The sequence below is a fragment of the Mauremys mutica genome, chromosome 4 (assembly GCF_020497125.1).
Source record: "Mauremys mutica isolate MM-2020 ecotype Southern chromosome 4, ASM2049712v1, whole genome shotgun sequence".
NCBI classification, from domain to species: domain Eukaryota; kingdom Metazoa; phylum Chordata; order Testudines; family Geoemydidae; genus Mauremys; species Mauremys mutica.
In genome coordinates, this window is record NC_059075.1 from 149,043,637 (window position 1) to 149,064,937 (window position 21,301).

At 45.2% G+C, this 21,301-nt stretch overlaps 3 protein-coding genes and 1 long non-coding RNA gene across 4 annotated transcripts in view; all 4 read left to right on the forward strand.

The window, feature by feature from the left end:
* Positions 1-1,291: 1,291 nt before the first annotated feature.
* On the forward strand, positions 1,292-4,873 carry LOC123369102 (E3 ubiquitin-protein ligase rnf213-alpha-like). The gene has a single exon (XM_045014462.1). The coding sequence runs from the start codon at positions 1,292-1,294 to the stop codon at positions 4,871-4,873; it is 3,582 nt and encodes a 1,193-aa protein (XP_044870397.1).
* Positions 4,874-5,510: 637 nt separating this feature from the next.
* On the forward strand, positions 5,511-7,430 carry LOC123368394. Its single transcript, XR_006578763.1, has 3 exons — positions 5,511-5,644; positions 5,766-5,861; positions 7,338-7,430. It is a non-coding gene; the product is annotated as an uncharacterized LOC123368394 (long non-coding RNA).
* A 709-nt stretch (positions 7,431-8,139) lies between these two features.
* LOC123369103 (E3 ubiquitin-protein ligase rnf213-alpha-like) lies at positions 8,140-11,814 on the forward strand. Its single transcript, XM_045014463.1, has 4 exons — positions 8,140-8,149; positions 9,139-9,267; positions 10,003-10,067; positions 11,605-11,814. The coding sequence occupies exons 1-4, from the start codon at positions 8,140-8,142 to the stop codon at positions 11,812-11,814; spliced, it is 414 nt and encodes a 137-aa protein (XP_044870398.1).
* A 1,738-nt stretch (positions 11,815-13,552) lies between these two features.
* LOC123368279 overlaps positions 13,553-21,301 on the forward strand; it is a 60,024-nt gene continuing 52,275 nt past the window's right edge. Inside the window, exons 1-5 of the mRNA XM_045012934.1 lie at positions 13,553-13,678; positions 14,277-14,450; positions 16,744-16,877; positions 18,154-18,311; positions 18,715-18,918. Coding sequence (XP_044868869.1) covers positions 13,602-13,678; positions 14,277-14,450; positions 16,744-16,877; positions 18,154-18,311; positions 18,715-18,918 — 747 coding nt within the window. The 5' untranslated portion in view covers positions 13,553-13,601. The remainder of the gene's footprint in view (positions 13,679-14,276; positions 14,451-16,743; positions 16,878-18,153; positions 18,312-18,714; positions 18,919-21,301) is intronic.

Below are 21,301 nucleotides of genomic sequence, written 5' to 3' on the forward strand. Positions count from 1 at the left end.
CCTGCCTTGAATCTTGTGAAGCTGTTTATACCTATATGAATCTACCATTCTGATCTAATAATGTTATACAAATGACAGCACAAGATGCCAACCAATGGAAAATCAGACCCCAAGATTGGTACTTAGCTTGTTTAGCGAATCAGCTACACACAGAAGTGTGCAAGAGGCAAGACCATTGGACTATATTAGAGTAAGGCTTTTTTCTTAGCAGGGTTTATAGTTTACCTAAAATTGGCTACTTCTCATCTTTAAAGTCCTGTGAGTGAAACACTATTATCTAGGAAGATGAGATGGTATCTGTAAACGGGGTGGTACTCACCCCTGCCGCGCCTCCTGCTGGTCGGTCCCGGAATGTCCCTCGGTCCGGCCCTGGAGCGCCCCCGGCAGGCTGGTGACCCGCCTGTTCTCTGGCCCCGGCGTCCCTCCCTGGACCCGGTGCCCGCTATCTATAATTGGGTCTCCCCCTCCCAGGGGAACCCCACGCTACTATCCCCGCCTTGCCTCAGTAGTGGCTACTGACAGTCATGGTCTAGCCCCACTCCCTGGGGCAGACTGCAGTATCAGCCCACTCATCACAGGCAAAGGGGGTTTGGACCTGCTGCTTCGTCCTACCCCTGGGCTGCCCTCTGCAACCCACAGTACCTATAGGCCCTTTGCTAGGCCGCAGCCTGGGGCTTTCCAGGCTGGAGCTTCCCCAGCTCCTCGGCCTGTTCCCAGCCCTGCTTCACCCTCAGGTATCTGGCCTCAAGCCCTAAGCCGCCAGGCCCATCCCTCTCTGAAGCCAGAGAGAGACTCTGCCTGGGCTCTGGCTTTCCTGCCTCTTATAATCCCCAGGGCTTCAGTTTGGGGCGTGGCCCCAGCTGCAGCCACTTTCCCACTCAGCCCAGCTCTGTCAGGGCCACTTTTAACCCCTCTCAAGCCCTGTCAGGCAGCATTACAAAGCCCTCAGGGCCGGAGAAGGGTCCACCCTGCTACAGTATCATTTATATTTGAGGATTGGGTAAGTTACTTCAAAAAAAATCTAAATTTAGCTGTATGAGTGAATGATTTGCCCTGTGTAACATGGTGCTACCTTATCCAAATTCTTTGTGCTCTGCTCATTAAGCCACATCCTCATGAATAATATTAGGGTCAATGTGTAGATGATTTCTTCAGTTTGTTTGGGTAACTTCAGTGTTTATAAAGCTTTAACTCCTTGTCATTTGGCTTTTAGATGACCAGTGAAATGGAGCAAGCATTTCTAGGTCTCCTTCCAGCTGTGAAATGCATGTCACCAACAGAAGTACTAGAGATGCTTAAAAATAACCGTTCTGGAGCGCCTGCTGAAGTGGAACAGCAGCTACTGGACAGTGACACGTTCAGGGGTGATGCCTTCCAAAGGTCATACCAGTACATCAGCAGATACCAGCGAAAGGCCAATCTCGACAGCTTCTGTTTCACCCCTGGGAAGATTGAAGGGACCCAGGAAGAGTGTCTGAGTCTCTTGTTGGAGTCCTGCGGGAGAAAGAACCCTTCCTGGACTGAGCTCAGCAACTTCACACGCTTCCTAAACCTCCAGCTGAAGAAGTGTGAAAACTCAGTGTTCTGCAGCATCGATTTAGTGCAAGAGGGATTTCAGGGGTTCAAGGCATTTGTGATAAAATTTATGATCACCATGTCCAAGGACTTTGCGTTGCCTTCCCTAGCCATGGCAGATGAAAGCTCACCCAGTGAAGAGGAGAAAATGGACGAGGATAGTGTATTGAGAGGGTACCAGTTAAGACGCAAGTGGGAGCAAGAGTCGCACCCCTACATAATTTTCCATGCTGACAACCACTCCATGGAGTTCTTGGGTTTCCATATCAATCGGAGTTTTGATGCTGTCGATGCACATTCACAGGCTATTTTAGAAGAGAAGGTTATTGATCGACATTTATATCGCACCCTTGAGGCTCAGAAAGTCCCTTTTAATAAAAAGTTTGAAGATCTGTCCAGAGAAGAGCAGCTAGAAACTCTCTGCAGCGTATTCGGTGTGAGAAGCTCCCAAGACCCAGATGAATCCTACCAGCTGACCCTGGACAATACCATGAAAATGCTGGCCATTCACCTGAGGTTCCAGTGTGGGATCCCCGTGATCGTCATGGGCGAAACAGGCTGTGGGAAGACCAAGTTGGTGCAGTTTATGTGCAGCTTGCAAAGAGCAGGAAGGGATGTTCAGAATATGATGCTGGTGCGCGTTCATGGAGGCACCAGCTCCAAAATCATCCACCAGAAAGTCAAGGAAGCCATCGAGCTGGCACGCGTCAATGAAGAGAGGCACAACATGGACACGGTGCTGTTCTTTGATGAAGCCAACACCACCGAAGCCGTGTTTGCAATTAAAGAGGTCCTGTGTGACCAGAGTGTGAATGGAGAGCCAATCTCCACCACGCGCTTAAAAGTGGTGGCTGCTTGCAACCCTTACAAAAGGCACACCAAGGAAACCATTGAGAAGCTAGAGAAAGCCGGCTTGGGGTACAGAGTTCGGAGTGAAGACACCCTAGAAAAGCTGGGCTTCATCCCTTTGAGGCAGCTGGTGTATCGGGTGCAGCCTCTTCCACCGAGCATGTTGCCTCTTGTCTGGGACTTCGGGGAACTAAATGAAAAGACTCAGAGTCTGTACATCAGACAGATTGTTAAATCCATCGTGGAAGACAAGCTTCCCAAAGAGAACATGGATGTTTTTACCTCCGTCATTTCCACCTCCCAGAAGTTTTTAAGAGAAAAGAAAGAGGAATGCAGAATCGCCAGTCTCCGGGACATAGAGCGCTGCATGGGGGTGCTGCTGTGGTTTTATAACTTAAGCGACCTGCTTTTTCCTCTTATCGACAAAAAAAAGAGTGAGGCTCAACAGTCAAAGAACTGTGACCCATCTATTCATGCGCTTGCAAAGGGGTGTGAGAAAGATCAGATATTTGCATTAAATGAAGCACAAAGATCTCTGCTTCTTGCAGTTGGAGTTTGCTACTATGTATCTCTCGAGAGTCGCCAAGATTATCTGAAAGAGATAGCGAAATGCTTCTCTGTGCCCGAATCCCTGCTTCAGCTAGAGATTGTACTTTGCCAAGAGGTGTTCTTGGATAACCTCTCTGTTCCCAAGACAACAGCACGGAATGATGCCCTAAGGGAAAACATCTTCATGATGGTCATATGCATGGACCTGAGAGTGCCGCTGTTCCTTGTAGGGAAGCCAGGTAGCTCCAAATCCTTGTCTAAGACCATAGCTGCTGATGCAATGCAGGGCAGAATGTCTAAAACAGAATTGTTCAAACGGTGCAAGCAGATCCAGCTGGTGTCATTCCAGTGCAGCCCTCATTCCAAGCCTGAAGGAATCATCTCCACTTTCAAACAATGTGCACAGTTCCAAAGGGGCCAGAAACTGGAGGAGTTTGCCTCTGTGGTTATCCTGGATGAGATAGGCCTTGCAGAAGACTCACCTGAGATGCCCCTGAAGACACTGCACCCTCTTCTTGAAGATGGTTGCGTTGATGATGAAGTCCCAGAACCATACAAAAAAGTTGGTTTTGTTGGCATTTCGAACTGGGCCCTGGACCCTGCTAAAATGAACCGGGGCCTCCTTGTGTTCCGGACCGATCTCAACAAAGACGAGCTGGTGAAGACGGCCAAGGGAATCTGTGCTGACGAGACGCATGTTACCGAGATTGAGCATTTGTTCCCCTCCCTGGCTGACTTCTATTGTGAGGTGTTAAAGAAACAGCCCATGGAATTTTTTGGGCTCCGTGACTTCTACAGCCTCATCAAAATGATACTGTTCTACGCCAAGGGCAGAAAAAGCATCTCTGAAGAAGATCAGCTCATTGCAAAAGCAATTCCGAGAAACTTTGGAGGTTTAAAAGATCTTGATCCTTTAGAGCTGTTCAGAAAGAACTCACCCACATGTCTGCCTTCCAAGTTAAAAACCAACCATCCAGTTCATTTGTTACAGGAAAATTTAAACAAGAAACAGACCGGGTTTGTATCTAGATACTTGTTGCTGTTAACAACAAACCACGCGGCTTTCCAGATCATACAGATGACCGAACTCATGGACATAGAGAACTGTGATATTATATTTGGCTCGGGATTCCCACGGGACCAAGAATATTCACAGGTGTGCCGGTCTGTTAACAGAGTGAAAATCTGCATGGAGACAGGCAGGCCCGTCATTCTCTTAAACATTCACAACCTGTATGAAAGCCTTTACGATGCGCTGAACCAGTGCTTCGTCAGGTTAGGAGGGAACTATTATGTCGATCTTGGCCTTGGCACTCACAGAGTTAAATGCCGCGTGAAGGAGGAGTTTAGGTTGATTGTGATTGAGGAGAAAAACGTGGTTTACACGCAGTTCCCCACCCCGCTGTTGAACAGGCTGGAGAAGCACTGCTTGGAGATGAACACCATTCTGGACTGGCAGCAGGAGAAGCTGGTGAAGCTGATGAATGAATGGGCCAAGTCGTTCGTCACCATCAAGAACACAGACTTCTGCTGCACGAGGCCAGCAGACCTGGCTCCCCAGGAACGTGATGTTTTCATTGGTTTCAGCGATGACACTTCTGCCACTGTTGTTCTGCAGTGCTCTCCGAGTGGTTTTCAGAGGATCTGTCTGTCCGATGAAGAGGCAGTCCTCTCAGCTTCTAAAAGCAAACTCATCGAGTGTGCATCCCCTGATTCCATCCTGCGCCTCAAATATTCTCCGCTGGAGGATGTGGAGCAGATTCAGGACCTGTATTTTGGAAAGCAGAAGCACAATGGCCTGATTGACATTCTGTGGGGGGCAGTGAATCAAGAGTCAAATGCAGATGGCACCAATGGACTGTGCCTGGAGGTGAGATGTTTTATTTCAGTGTTGTTATAATGGGCCTGATTCTCAGAGGTGGGGGCAACCAGAACTTCAGTTGATTTCCATGATAGCTGCATCTTACCCGGCTATCCCAACCTGGCCTAAGATCCTCCCGCTTTTTTCACTGACCCAAAGCCCAGAAAGTCAATGAGAGTCATTATTATTGTGTCCATCGCAAGGAGACTCATATGATCCACTAATGTTTGGGGTTGGTACATCATGCTATTGTCTTGTCAAAACCCATACAGCATGTTTCTGGAGGGGACGTGTTTCAGAACAGGGCTCTCTCCCCTCCCAGTCAGAGCTGACTCCAATGCCCCAGTTGTGGCGCTAGAGGGCACTGTGCTGCAGGGAGTGGGGTGGGGGCTCTGTAGGGGGGCTCTCCCCTCTCAGTCAGTGCTGATCCCAATGCCCCAGTGCAGTGCTAGGGAGCGCTGTGCTGCAGGAAATGGGGTAGTTCGTGGCTCTGTTTTTTCAACAAAAAAAAATCAACTTTTTCTGTGAGAGGGGAAAAAAAGCATTTTCACATCAGTTCTGTTGGGCAGCCGTTCAAAAGTCCTGTAAGGAATTATTTTTATTGCAGTTTTCCTATGTCTTTACAATAGCAAAATCAGGCACAAAAATCTTGCCTAAAATGACTTCTTTTTCATAGGTTTCTACACATGCAAGACTTCTAAACCAGCGAGATTTGGAAGTGGTAAGAAAGAGACTGAATCTCCCAAATAAAATCCGCTGTCTTTTTCTAAGTCAGTTTGATACAGAACATTCATTCCGCCAGGAACTTAGGTAACGAGGTTTTTTTGGGTCCTACTTCTTTTCTTGTTGTTTAGTCTTGTATGTGATTTTTTTTATGTCTTCAGTGTGATTTTTTAAAAAGTGTCTAAAGAGACTTTTTCATCATGTTCAGTAAGTTCTTCAGAGAATCGACAGAAGAGAAACTGCTCTTTGTCCAGTTCAACTTTGACGAGCCGCAGAGCAGCAAAAGGCTTCTTGCCTGTGCAAAGTAAGCAGCTTTTCTTATCATTTTAGGGCCCAGTACAGTGGAGGAGTTAAGCATGTGCTTTAGTGATTTGCTGAATCGGGGCCTTATAAAATAACCATGGTGGTTCTGTGCTAGTAGATCTTCCTACTGATGGAATTTCCAGCCCTCCACTTCACTGCAGTGTCTGAGGGAGGCGAAATGGGAAAAATAAGGCTGTGAAAAGCATCTTGGAGGCCAGTTCGGCACCCAACCTTAAACAAAAGCAGGTTTTCCCATAATCCAGCCATTTTGGGAGCTGGGGCGTGGAGAAAAATCACCAGACTTGGCAACAGTCAGTACCCATTGCAAACAGCAGGGACGGCTGATTGTGCTGGTATCACCTCATATAATGGCAAACTGAGATCAACACAACCAGGGGCGGCTCTAGGATTTGCGCCGCCCCAAGCACGGCAGCACGCCGCGGGGGGCGCTCTGGCGGTCGCCGGTCCCGCGGCTCCGGTGGACCTCCTGCAGACGTGTCTGCGGAGGGTCCGCTGGTCCCGCAGCTGCGGTGGACCTCCCGCAGGCATGCCTGCGGATGCTCCACTGGAGCCGCGGTCCCAGCGGACTCTCTGCAGGCACGTCTGCGGGAGGTCCACCGGAGCCGCCTGCCGCCCTCCCGTGGGACGCTGTCCCAAGTGTGCGCTTGGCGCGCTGGGGTCTGGAGCCGGCCCTGAACACAACTACAAGTCTCAGGGGTGTGAAAAACTCACTCCCCTGTGGGACGTAGTTAAGCCAACCTAAGCCCCAGTGTAGACAGTAGTAGGTTGATGGAAGAATGCTTCTGTCAAACTAGCTACCGCCTCTTGGGGAGGTGGATTACCTATAGCGACAGGAGACCCCCTCCCATTGCTGCAGTGAGTGTCTACACTGGAGCGCTACAGCGGTGCAGCTGCAGTAGCTGTTTAAGCGTAGACATAGCCTTTCTCTCAGACGTTACAGTGGAGAATGGAAACAGGGTGAAATTCTGGCTTCACTGAAGTCAATGAGAGCATTGCCATTGACTTCAGGATATCAGGATTTCACCCAGAGAGAAGAGACGGATGGAGAGACAAATAACACATCTTCTGTCTTGATCGTGGCCTTAAGGACCTACATGGGGAGGAGATTTCTGAGGCCAAAAAAAGGCAGAACGAGATCCAGTGGCCGGGAGCTTTGAAAGGAGACAAATTCAGACTAGAACTAATTGTTGACAGGGAGGGAAATTAGCCATTGGAACAGCTCACCTAGGGATGGGGTGAATTTTCCATCACTGGGAGTCTGTAAATCATGGCCATGCATCTCTTTGTAAAAGCTCCACTCTAGCTCACACAGAAGTTATTGGGCTGGATGCAGGAATCACCAAGTGAAATGTTTTCGCCTGTGCTATCATGCAGGAGGTCAGACTGGATGGTCAGAAGGTCTCTTCTGACCTGAAGATCTATGAAGCTATGAATCTTACTTCTGTTGTGTTTTCAGGTACTGCATAGTGGATGAGAGAAGAAAACCAGGAACGACCGGTCCATCACACGTTGTCATCATAACCAAAGTCCCAAGGATACTCGGGGGGTGCAGCTACCTGGCATTCAGTGCTGGTAAGAACGTGCCTTGATCTGGAACTTGAAAGACGAGGAAAACAAGAGGAATCGTTAACATTATTGCAACATTTGAATAGTTTTAACTGTCTTAATCACTGTTTTAGGGTGGAATATTCAGTAGCACGTGAGGCCCTGGTTTTTATTATTTAGGCATTGCTGTGTTCAGCATTGCACCATCTCCGTCCCATTTTGAAAAAGGGATTTAGGCACTTAGGAGCCAAAATCCCACTGACAGTCAATGGGATTTAGACCTTAGGTGCTTAAATCACGTTTGAAATTGAGACTTAGGCTCCCAAATCAGTTAGGTGTTGCAATGCTGAGCACAGCAACACCTAAATAACTTTAAAGATCTGGGCCTAAGTGATTTAGAAGTATAAGTCCTGTTTCCATGGAACTTGTGTTCCCAAGTCACATGAGGGAGAGCTATCAAAATTCAACCAAAAACTGGAATTTCAACAAAAACAATAATTTTTCCAACGAAAGCTGGTTCTTTTTGTTGGGAATTCCCCACCCCCGTTTTTGATCAAAATTTGAAATTTTGATGAAAAATGTCACAGAAATGTCCAAAAAAAAAAATTCTGTTAGTTCTAGTTGGGAACTCTTAGAGGAAAAGGCTTGTGGTGCTGGATGTTCAAGAAAGCCAACTTCTCCCCCAAATGATAAAAATCACACACACACACAGAATGGCAGACGGTATATGAGAAAGCAGTGACTCTGCAAGGATCTAGGGGTCAGAGTGGACACAGTAGCTTAACATGAGCTCCCAGTGCAATGCTGTGACAACACAATCCTTGGATGCATAAACAGAAGGAGTGAGAAGCAGTAGGGAGATGATTTTACCCCTGTATACGGCATTGGTGAGGCAAACTCTAGAATACTGCATCCAGTTCTAATAGTCACATTTAAAAAAGGATGCTAAAAATTGGAGAAGGTGCAGAGAATAGATACAAAAATGCTGTGAAGGCTGGAGAAAATACCTTATAGTGCGAGACTTAACCACTGGAACAAACTACCAAGGGAAGTGATGGACTCTCCATTCACTGATATCTTCAAATCCAGATTATATGCCTGGCTGGAAAGATATGCAAGTTATTGGGCTCAGTACGGGCAGGGCCGGCTCCAGAGCCCAGCGGGGCAAGCACCCGCGTGGGGCGGCCCTTTCCCGGGGGGGCGGCAGGCTGGGCCGGCGGACCTGCTGCAGTCATGCCTGCGGGAGGTCCACCGGAGCCCCGAGAGCAGCGGACCTGCCGCAGGCATGACTGCGGAGGGGACGCTCGGCTGGCGGCTCCAGGGGACCTCCCGCAGGCATGCCTGCGGACGGTTCGCTGGTCCCGCGGCTCGGCTGGACCTCCCGCAGGCATGCCTGCGGCAGCTCAACCGGAGCCGCCGGACCAGCGAACCGCCCGCAGCTGTGGGAGGTCCAGCCGAGCCGCGCGACCAGCAGACCCTCCGCAGTCATGCCCGCGGGAGGTCCGCTGCTCCCGCGGCTCGGGGGCGCCTACCGGGCATGACTGCTTGGGGCGGCCAAATTTGTAGAGCCGTCCCTGAGTACGGGGTAACTTGGTGCAGTGTAATGGCCTGTGTTATACAGGAGGTCAGACTGATGATCTAATGGTCCCTTCTGGCCTTAAACTCTGTGACTCAATGACGTTTTGTGGTCTGTTCTGTTTTTGCCTCTGCAGGTGAGTGGCGCTCTGTTCACTTGGATGACCTGCTGCCTCCCGAGACCTTTGCAGCCAATCTGGGACAACTCTCCAAAATGACAGTCGCTGAGATTTTCATGAACAGCACCCGGCAGAGAACCGACACAGGTAACCGACTTCTTGCTTTAAACCCATCTCTGACGTGGTGCTTTACCTTCCGCCATTTCCCTGCCCCATAAGGGGATGGTAACATCCGTGGATTGAAGTTTAATCAGATAAGGAGACGTCACTGTACGCTAAAAAGCGACTGCAAATGGAGCTGTGGTGTTCCATGCACATTCCCTCTGAGGACTCAGTTTTGATGTTGGCTACACACCCACGCAGAGAAGTAAGATGGGGGTAGGGAATCCCGTAATGCTCCAGGTCCATGTGCACAGGAGTCAGAGGCAGTGCTGGGTTTACTATGGTGGCAATGGCGCCATCGCACGGGGCCCACGCTTGGAAGGGGCTGTCACTGTGCCTCAGTGGGTCACAACTGAGAATAACAGACTGCTGAGAAATGGGGCAGACTCACCCCACACCGGTGGTTATTCTTCCATGAGAGATACCAAACCACTCACAAAAGTAACTTCAGTCTCACCACACGGGCTAACAAGAAGTCAGAAATGCTGTCTCGTTAGGCACTCCAGCCCTTGTTTCATCACTAGAATTAATGATAGTGGTTATTTAAAACCAGTTTAATCAAACAAAGGGTTCTTCTGATCCGAAGGACCAGCCACATACCCAGGTCAATGTATTACTCCAATTTTACCCAGTAATCACACTGTTGCCAATCCTTAAGTATCTAATATCTGAAGGTTTTGATGCAACAGATAAGTAACATACAATTGCTCATCATTCAAGGTTGTCCAGAAGATTCCATTGCCCCTGAAGATGCTGAAAAAGCTAGTGACTCCCCAGGGGAAAATGTAAGTGTCTTATCTATCTTGCCCCTCATAAGTGAGCACTATCAAATCCGGTCTCAGCTTTTGAAATATAACGGGTTCAAATTGGGGAGGTCCCAGCTTCTCCGGTTTCGCTGCCCAAGGCAGGAAATTCCAGTTGAATTCAAACTGGATCGGGTACAAAGAAGGGCCACTAGAATGATCCGAGGAATGGAAAGCCTGTCGTATGAAAGGAGACTTGAGGAGCTCGGTTTGTTTTCCTTAACCAAAAGAAGGATAAGAGGAGATATGATTGCACTCTTTAAATATATCAGAGGGATAAATACCAGGGAAGGAGAGGAATTATTTCAGCTCAGTGCTAATGTGGACACGAGGACAAACGGATATAAATTGTCGGTCAGGAAATTTAGGCTTGAAATTAGACGAAGGTTTCTAACCATCAGAGGAGTGCAATTCTGGAACAGCCTACCGAGGGAAACAGTGGGGGCGAAGGACCTCTATGACTTTAAGATTAAGCTAGATAAGTTTATGGAGGGGATGGTATGATAGGATAATGGGTTTAGTCAATAGGTCAATAACGTGCCACAATGGTAATTAGTACAAAGGGTCAATGATAGGATATTGTTAGCCTTTTTCCAGAGGGTCTGGCTGGAGAGTCTTGCCCGCATGCTCGGGGTTCAGCTGATCGCCATATTTGGGGTCGGGAAGGAATTTTCCTCCAGGGTAGATTGGCAGTGGCCCTGGAGGTTTTTCGCCTTCCTCCAAAGCATGGGGCAGGGGTCGCTTGCTGGTGGATTATCTGCTACTGCAAGTCTTTAAATCATGATTTGGAGCATTCAACAGCAGAGTCAAGGGAAAGAATTATTTCAGGAGTGGGTGGATCGGCTTATGTGGCCTGCATCTTGCAGGAGGTCAGACTAGATGATCATAATGGTCCCTTCTGATCTTGAATTCTATGATTCTATGATTCTATGAAGGTGGCAGGGCATCACGCCTGGCGTTTTAGAGGAGATCATCAGCCATTCTCCCTTGTTAAGTAGTGTGGTAAAGTTGACCCTGTGGTAAGGCACTAGGAGTAAGTTTCAGGACTTCTGGGTTCCATTTCTGGCTCTGTCACTGACTTCCTGTGTGACCTGGGGAAAGTCACTGAATGTCTCTGGGCCTCAGCTCCCCCCTGTGACTGGGAGGGGGAATAGCGCTGCCAACCTCACGAGGCTAAACTCATCGGTGTTTGTGGGGTGCTCAGATACTGCAGAGATGGGGCAACATGAGATAGGTACAGGAATTGCAGCCTTGAGATGCGGCATGTGCCTCCTGAAACTGCTACAGAGATTGCCAGGGAGCAGCGCAGGTGCTATTCTGCTGGTGGCCGTGAAAATGAAGAGGAAGGATGGTCTGTAGTAGTTTGGGCACTAGCTTGGGACTCAGACGACCTGTGTTCCAATTCCTTGCTTTGCTGCTGACTTCCTGTGTAACCCTGAGTCAATCCCTTCGTTTCCATGTCTCAGTTCCCATCTGCCCAATGGGAACAATAGCATTGCCCTGCCAAATATTTTTCCAGCTGCAGCTGATCAACATTGAATTCATGATCAAACAAAGTGTCCAGAAAGCTGTGATCCAGCTGGAGGATAAGAAAGACAACAGCCAGCGAGCTACAGAAAGGATACAGATTCTCTATGATGCACTTTTTCATCCTCAGAGCAAGAATAGACGTGAGTATAAAGAAAAGGCCTTATATCTGTGTGTGACTGGATATTACAAGATGTTCTAAGAACAAACTGGACGGATCAGTGTTACAATCACCTAGGATTCCTGGATAAAATAATCCCATTTAGACATCAAATGCAAATGAAAAATGAGTGTGGAGGTCTTTCGTGCTGTTGTGCTGTCAACATTTGTTAAGTTCTATACAATTATTGGAGGCAACTGTGCAATCATCCTTACTGATTAAATGGGATCCAACTTTAAGTAAATTAATGTGTAAATATTTCAAACTAAGTAAATGGAAGGTGCTTTTTTATGGAGGGAAACTATAGTCTAATGGCATGTCTAATTTGATTTGTCTAATCTTCGTTGCCAAAACTAATGGAAGAAGCCACATGACTCATCAAAAATTTACTGTGAAAACTTTCAATGGAAAATTGTATTCTTAACAAAACAATTTTTCTGTGAAAAGTGTCTGGGTTTTTTTTGGAAAATATTGACTTTTCATTTAAAAACTGAATAACAGCCAAACCCCAAACCTTTCAATTTGGAAATGCCACTAAAATGTCTCATGGGAGCTGTAGTTTGGTTACCTCATGCCCCCATTCTCTTCTGTGGGCTGGGCTCCAAGCTGGACTACATTTCCCATCATGCGCTGTGGCCACAGTAGTCCCATGAAAGTGGGGACACCGTGGTGCATCATGAGATGTCATCTGGTCTGTAGAGGAGAATGGAGCTATAGGGCATGTGTGATAGAATCATAGAATATCAGGGTTGGAAGAGACCTCAGGAGGTATCTAGTCCAACCCCCTGCTGAAAGCAGGACCAACCCCAACTAAATCATCCCATCCAGGGCTTTGTCAAGCCGGGCCTTAAAAACCTTGAAGGAAGGAGATTCCACCACCTCCCTAGGTAACCCATTCCAGTGCTTCACCACCCTCCTAGTGAAATAGTGTTTCCTAATATTCAACCTAAACCTCCCCCACTGCAACTTGAGACCATTGCTCCTTGTTCTGTCATCTGCCACCACTGAGAACAGCCGAGCTCCATCCTCTTTGGAATCCCCTTCAGGTAGTTGAAGGCTGCTATCAAAACCCTCCTCACTCGTCTCTTCTGCAGACTAAATAAGCGCAGTTCCCTCAGACTCTCCTTATATGTCATGTGCCCCAGCCCCCAACCATTCTCATTGCCCTCCACTGGATTCTCTTAGTTTGTCTACATCTTTTCTGTAGTGGGGGGACCCCAAAACTGGTCACAATACAACACATCTGTGAGGAGCGTGGATTTTTCACCTGCTTGAGAGACGAAGCTATGCCAATGTAAATCCCTAGTGTAGACCAGACCTGAGAGCCAAATGGAACCCTCAGGTCTTACATCTCACTTTTTTCCGTGAACTCTTTATCTAAGAGTTTCTTGATTCCAGTTGCAAGGTCAGATTGCTTAGGCCAAAGGAACTGTTTCAAAGAAGACAAATAGGAAATGTTTTTAGATGCACTGCTTGGAAAATGTTTTTCTCCCCTCCCCCATGGAAATTTTCAACTTTTTTTCCCCCCACAAACCAAACACCTGAAAATCCAAAAATTTTTGGCCCAAAACTGCTGAAATCCAAAATTTTTGGCTTTCAGTTGAAAATTTTCAGGTTTGGGATTCTATGACAAAAATTCAAAAATTTGAGGAAAGCAGAGACTTTCTACTCCACTTTTCATTGAGTAGAAAACAATTTTCCATTAAGAAAATGTTGACCAGCCCTATTGTGGGATAAAGTGATTTCTTTTTCTTTTATGGCTAGTTGTCTGTCATCTTATGGAAGTATTGAAAAGGAGAATTTGTAACCTTTTACAAGAACGAGAGGAGATGAGTCAGAAGCCTAGAGAGTGGATTTTCCGCAGAGCTCTGTCTAGCGAGTTCATACTTGAAGGCACTTCATTCAGGTAACGTTGTATGTTCTTGTACAGCTGCATGATGTTGACCATTTGAATTTCAAATAGCTCAAATTTTTGGAATAACAACAAGAAGTGATATGTTTGTATCACGTCACTTAAAGTATTCCTGGAAGGGGCTTGGGTACAACAGTGATGAGGGTGGTATAAGAACTTATATAGAAAACTAGCATATGTTTTAAAAATCACAATTAATCAGGGTATTGGCAACAAAATCTTAGGTCATTGGACAGTTAAAGGATCTTGTTTGTAACAAGAACAAAGAACAAGAACAAAATTAATCAGCTGTATGAAATGTGCCAAACCTTACAGATAAATAACTTGAAAGTTTTGGAAATTCATATTTATGGTATTCAGCCACTGCAGACAGTTGACTCCCAACCTGCTTGAGAGACGTCACCCAGCCAATGCTAAATTTGCTCCCTGTTTTGACCTGTGCTTTATTATGATTGTTGGATGTTTACATAGCTGTTTCTTAGAGCCCAGCCCTGCAAAGTAACCCTCATGTTACAGACACACAAAATGAGCTAGTTGAGGTGGGGAGTTGAAAGAATTATTTTATAAGACACGTTTTTCCTTTTTTTTTAAGGCATGTTGTCTGGATTCATTTGGAAGACATTCTGGCAAATATGTTTGCTCAAATTCTAGCAGTAATTGATGCAAACAACAACTTGGATCATATCACTCAAGAAACTCCTATCTCTGACCTCTGGCTCCAGATGTTCAAAGATGAATCATTTCTGAAGATTAAGTATACCAGCAAGTAAGAAACCGCTAGGAAAGCTCAGACTCTCAGGATTAGATCTGAGTGGGAAACGGTTTTCCCATCCTGCAAGAGTTTTTGAGATTTCAACATTTTTTCCCCATCCTAAATTGGAATAAAAAGTTGAAATCTTGAAAATTTTCACAAACTGAGAGTCCAAAAATAATCTTGGCTCCATCGTAAAGTTCAATTTAGATTTTGACCCTTTTTAAAAAAGTATTTACCTTTTTAAAGTATAAATTAACTACAATTGCTAAGTGGAAAGTCATTTCAAATTATAAACCAAAACTGTTTTTTTTTCCCCAAAAATGTCAAAACAGGATGTTTTAATGGTTTTGAAACCTTTTCCCAAAAATTGCTCAAATCAGGAGGGTTGTTGAAACTGATCCTTTTCCTGCCAACTGTTTTGGTTTCAATGAGTCATGATTTTCCGATGAAATAATGTTTAATCAGAAAATTCCTGACCAATCTCTATTCAGGATTGAGAAAACCAACTTCTCTCCAGATCTGCAAAGGAACAGTGCTATAGCAGTGAGCGAGTCTGGGATGGTGGAGAGTGCGTTCGTTAGACGAGTAGATGCATAGTGAAGTGGGAAGGAACAGATGTATCGGTGATTTAAGCTGTGGAACTCACTGCATCGGAACTGAATGGAATTCACCATATCAGAAGCCAAAAATTTAGTCAGACAACTATGGGCACAGAATTACAGGCAAAGCCATTTGTGCCAGCTTTTATATGCATCATTATAATACGTGTTGTTCTTCTTCTTATTATTTATTTATAGATACTTAGATTCTAAAACTAGAAGGGAGTGTTGGAATCATAGAGTTAGAAGGGACCGCAAGAGTCGTCTAGTCTAACCCCCTGCCAAGATGCAGGGTTTGTTGTGTCTAAAGAGGGATGGCTATGCAGCCTCCTTTTGAAAACCTCCAGTGAAGGAGCTTTCACGACCTCCCTAGGCAGTTTGTTCCATTGTCCTACTGTTCTTACAATTAGGAAGATTTTCCTGAGATTTAATCCTAAACTGCCATGCTGTAGTTTGAACCCACTGCCTCTTGCCCTGAAGCAAGAGAGAATAATTTATTCTCCATCTTTTTTATGGCAACCTTTCAAGTAAGTGTTTGAAGACTGCTATCATGTTTCCCCACAATCTTCTCTTTTCCAAACTACACATAGCCAGTTCCTTCAGCCTTTGCTCATATGACTTGCATTCCATTCCTTTGATCATCATTGTCACTCACCTCTGGATCCTTTCCAGTTTCTCTACATCCTGTCTATACAGTGGTGACCAAAATTGGACACAGTACTCCAGCTGAGATGTAACCAGTGCTGAGTCAAGTGGTCTATAACTTCCTGTGACTTACATGCTGTGCCTCTGTTAATGAAACCCAAAATTGCATTTCCTTTTTTTGCAACAGCGTCGCATTGTTGATTTTCATGTTCAGTTGTGATCCACCACAACTCCCAGATCCTTCTCAGCAGTGCTGCTTCCAGGACAGTTTCCCCCCATTCTGCATTTGTACATTTGGTTTTTCTTCCCTAAGTGCAGCACCTTAGATTTGTCTTTGTCACTGTCTTTGTAAGGAATTGTTTTGTGGGGCTGTTCAGGGAAGGGCAGAGGAAGTAATCCACGGCCTGGAAAAACATACATGTGAAAGACTTAACAGACTGGGGTTGTCACCTGAGAGAGGAGACAAAAGTGTAAAAAATAGTGACTGATGTAGAGAAGGGATCATCTTGTTCTCTCTGTCTCATAATGCAGGAACAAGGGTGTAGGCTGCTAGTTTGTTCCCCACCCCAGGAAGGTCTTACTCCAAGCCTGATCTCTTTCAGGCCCTTACCTCCGGGCACAGTTTTCAAACAAAAACTCACAAACTAACACAAAACAAAGTGATTCCCTTGCCCATCACAGGCTGTAGTGGCCCAGAGGGCCTGTCTGCTGCAGAGCCAGTCACAGGAGCCAGCCTCCACCCTGCAGCTCTTCCCCAACTGAGCACTCTCCGCCCTTTAGAGAGAACACTTAACCCCTTCCTAGCCGGGTCTGATAGACGACTAGGCTGGCTGGCCCCAGGCCTATGGCCCCTAAAGGGGCAGACCACCCTTTTACAAAGGGGACAATTGATGGAATTGAAAGGCAGCAAATTCAAAACCAGTCGAAGGAAATGTTTTTTTTCCCACACAACACATAATTGTTCTCTGAAACCTACTGCCACATTAAGTCATTGAGGCTGACAACTTAGCAAGATCGTATGGATATTTTATATATATGTTTGTTTGTTTTAAACACTCAAGGGCCCCTGATGCTAAGATTTCTGTGTTATCAATGAGCGAAGACCCCAGCAGATCCACACAGTGCTGCTTTCCATTCAGCTGGGTTCTGAAAGCTCGCCTGGATGAGATATGGGAGACAGTCCATCGGGCGAAAGGTAACTTCACACTTTCTGCGTCTATTAAAATTAACTGCAGTGGAAAAAAATATGGGACCCAATTCTCCTCTTGCTTTTGCCAGAGTAAATCCAGATCAGGTTTACAGAAGAGCTACATGGGGAGGAGATGTCTCGTAATAGAGAGTGCTGTGATCTAGCAGAGAGAAGCAGAATGAGATCCACTGGGTGGGAGCTGAAGGGAGACACATTCACACAGGAAATAAGTAGTACATTTTTAACAAGGAGGGAAATTAACAGGGAGAAGCCATTAGCCCAGCTCACTAAGGTATGGGGTGGAATCCGCATCACTTGGGAGTTTTGGTTGTGCTTAACTAAAGTTGGTTCAAAAATTTTAGTCAAAACAGTTTGGTGTCAGAAAACTGAAACTTTTCATGACATTTTGTTGTTGTAGATGAAATTCTGTTAGAAAACAAACTGGGAAGAAATGTTCAGAAAATGTCAAAACATCTTGTTTCAACATTTTCACGATAAAAGTTTCAATTTTTTTTTGTTTCTAAAGGACATTGTTTTGAAGTTTATCTTATACATACAAAATTAAATAAAAATGGTCAAATCAAAACAAACCATTGCAAAATTATCAAAATTAATAATTTTGATTGACCCAAACAAAAAAAATCATAACTTAATTTTGTGAAAATTTTCAGAATTTGTCTTTTTGTCGTGATTTGTAACAAAAAAAATGTTAAATGTCAAAATGTTTCATGGGACAGAAATCCATTTTCTGACCAGCTCTACTTTTAACTCAGCCAAATGCAAGGATCAAAGAATGTAGGTCACTCTTACCAGATGGCAGAGTGTATCCTAGAAATCAGTGACTTGGGAAAGGAATCTGTAGATAGATCTGGGGATCTAGGTACTCTCAGACTGGGTTGCATACTTGCAGATCAATAGGGTCTGTGCTTAATCTTCTGCTGCTTAGAGGAGTCTTGCTGGTGGGGGCGGGAAGAGTTCCTCATTGAAGATTGCCCTGTCTGACTGTCTGAGCCTTCTTGTCCTTTGTAAACCCAGTCCTTCATTCCTTGAAAAGGTAGTCAATTGCTCCATTCTCCACCAAGCTAGAATAACCTAGAACACGGCCATATAATTCTATCAAGTAGCCATTTATAATGGAGAAAAACTGGATTCCTATTGCCCTGCCATGCTTATACTCTTGCCCCCCCATTCACTTGCATATTAATAATTACCAGACAGTATTTATAGCGATTTGCTATAATTGAATGAGTCCCTCTCCTTTGTTCATTCTGTGTCATCCTAGATTATCCAAAGGACCCTACTGTGGACTCTGCTGAGATGTTTCAAAGCTCTATCTCGAAAATGCCAGTGCCAGATGGCAATAATCCAGAAATGGTTCAGCGTTATGCCAGTGATTTTGTGAGGATGGCTTTTCCAGGGCAAGATGTTCAGGTTTATGAGGTAAATGGGTTTCTGCAGAAAAGCAATTTTAAACGTCACCAGGCTGAATGGTTGGGGTGAGATTACCAACGGTATAGTAGACATATTAGACTTAATGCAGAAAAAAATAAAAAACTTACGGCCAGATCTCCAACTGATGTAAATCGGCCCTCACTCCATTGGCGTTAATGGGGGCAGATCCCCAGCTGGTGTCAATCAGCCATAACAACATTGGAGTAAATGGGCCAGACCCCAGATAATGCAGAAAGTGATTTCCTTTAAAAAAATAAATTTTTTGTAGATTTTTTTTTCATATAAAAAAGGTCTTGCCTGAGTTTTTTTAGAAAAAAGTTTTTGGTTTTGATTTTTAACAGTCAAAATTTTCTGCCAAAAGTAGAAATAATACTTTTTGTTTTATCACCAGATTTTGTCTAACGTTCTCATAACTGGTGCAAAGCGGCTCTGCGCCTCTTTGCCATGTGACGACGTGGGGTTTTCCCTGATTTGGCTGCACATTGAATATTTCTACCTACAAGAGAATTATCAGCTGTTCATCAATTTAGTGAAGAATGAGGAGACTCTAGCCAATGAGCTGCAGAAAGTTTATAAAGAAGACACAACTAAAATGGTGAGCGAGGTTACCTGAACAGTGTTTCATTGTTGCTCTTTTCAACCTGTAATTGTAAATGGGAATCATCATCGAGAGGGTGTGTTTCTACTGGATCCCACAGGGAGTGGGTTTTGGCCCTACGCTATTTAAAATTTTTAGTGATGGTCAGGAAGAAAACACAAAATCATCACTGATAAAGTTTGCAGCTAACGCAAAGATTGGGGGAGTGGTAAATAATGAAGGGAGCAGTCACTGATATAGAGCGATCTAGATCGCTTGGTAAGCTCAGTACCAGAAAACAATGTGTGTTTTAATATGGCTAAATGTATATGTATGGGAACAAAGATTGTCAGGCACACTTACGGGATGTGGGGGGACGATCACAGGAGGCAGTGACTCTGAAAAAGACTGGGGATCATGGCGGTTAATCAGCTGATCATGAGCTCCCATTGCGACACTGTGGCCAAAAGGTCTAATGCGATCCTGGGATGCATAAATAGGGGATACTCGAGTAGGAGTGGGGAGGTTGCATTACCTTTATATTTGGCACTGGGGTGGCTGCTGCTGGAGAACTGTGTCCGGTTCTGGTGCCCATAAGTCCAGAGGGATGTTGATAAATTGGAGAGAGTTCAGAAAAGAGCCATGAGAATGATTAACAGATTAGAAAACCTGCCTTATGGTGACAGACTCACAGAGCTCAATCTACTTAATTTAACAAAAAGAAAGCTAAGGGGTGAGTTGATCACAGTCTATAAGTGCCAATGTGGGGAACAAATATTTGACAAAGCCTCTTCAGTCTAGAAAACAAAGGAATAACAAGGTCCAGTGGCTGACAGTTGAAGCTGGACAAATTCAGATGGGAAATAAGATGCAAATTTTTAACAGTGAGGGGAATTAACAATTGGAACCATTTACTAAAGGTTGTGGTGGATTCTCCATCACTGGGAATTTTAAAATCAAGATTGGACGTTTTTCTAAAACATCTGCTCTGCTCCAAGCAGGAACAAATTCAGCAAGATTCTATGGCCTCTGTTATGCAGGAGGTCAGACTAGGTGATCACAGCGGTTCCTTCTGGCCGAATCTTAGGCTTGGTCTACATTAGGGGAGGGGGGTCGACCTAAGATACACAACTTCAGCTACGCGAATAGAGTAGCTGAAGTCGGTGTATCTTAGGTCGATTTACCTGGCTGTGAGGATGGCGGCAAGTCAACCGCTGCCGCTCCACCGTCGACTCCGCTTCCCCCTCTCGCCGTGGTGGAGTTCCACAATCGATGGCAGAGCTATTGGGGATCGATTTTATTGCGTCTACACTAGACGCAATAAATCAATCCTTGATAGATCGATCACTACCCGATGATATGGCGGGTAGTGTAGACGTACCCTGATTCTAAGAATCCTCCATGTATTTCCTTGCTTCCAATGACAGAATCTGTAGAACCACAGGGTTAGAAGGGACCACAAGGGTCATCTAGTCTAACCGCCTGCCAAGATGCAGGATCTGTTGTATCTAAACCATCCAAGACAGATGGTTATTCAGCCTCCTTTTGACAACCTCCAGTGAAGGAGCTTCCATGACCTTCCTAGGCAGTTTGTTCCATTGTCCTACTGTTCTTACAATTAGGAAGATTTTCCAGAGATTTAATCCTAAACTCCCATTCTGTAGTTTGAACCCATCGTTTCTCGTTCTGCCTCTTGTTCTGTGACAATAGAGAATAAATTTTCTCCATGTTTTAATAACAACCTTTCAAGTATTTGAAGGCCACTATCATGTGCCCTCTTAATCTTCTCTTTTCCAAACTAAACATACCCAGTTCCTTCAGCCGTTGTTCATATGGTTTGCATTCCATCCCACTGATCATCTTTGTCGCTCACCTCTGGATCCTTTCCATTTTCTCTACATCCTGTACACAGAACTCCAGCTGAGGCCTAACCACCTCCTATAACTTGCATTGTATGTCTCTGTTAATGCAACCCAAAATTGCATTTGCTTTTTTTTGCAACGCCATTGCATTGTTGACTCAACTTGAGGTTGTAATCTATTGTCACTGTGTCTCAGTGTGTCACAACTGAGAATACCAAATTCAGGACAAATGGCTGAGAAATGGGGAAGACTCACCCCAAACCAGTGGTTATTCTTCCATAAGATATACCACACCTCTAACAAGAGTAAACTTCTGTCTCACCATACTGGCTAATGAAGTCAGAAATGCAGTCTCCTTAGGTATCCCAGTCCTTGTTTCATCACCCAGACACTAGAGGTAATGATGAGTAGTTATTTAAAACCAATTTAATAAAAAAAAAAGGGTTCTTCTGGTCCCAAAGGACCAGTCACATACCCAGGTCAATGTATTACTCAGATCTGACCCAATAATTACGCGGTTGCCAATCCTTTAGTATCTA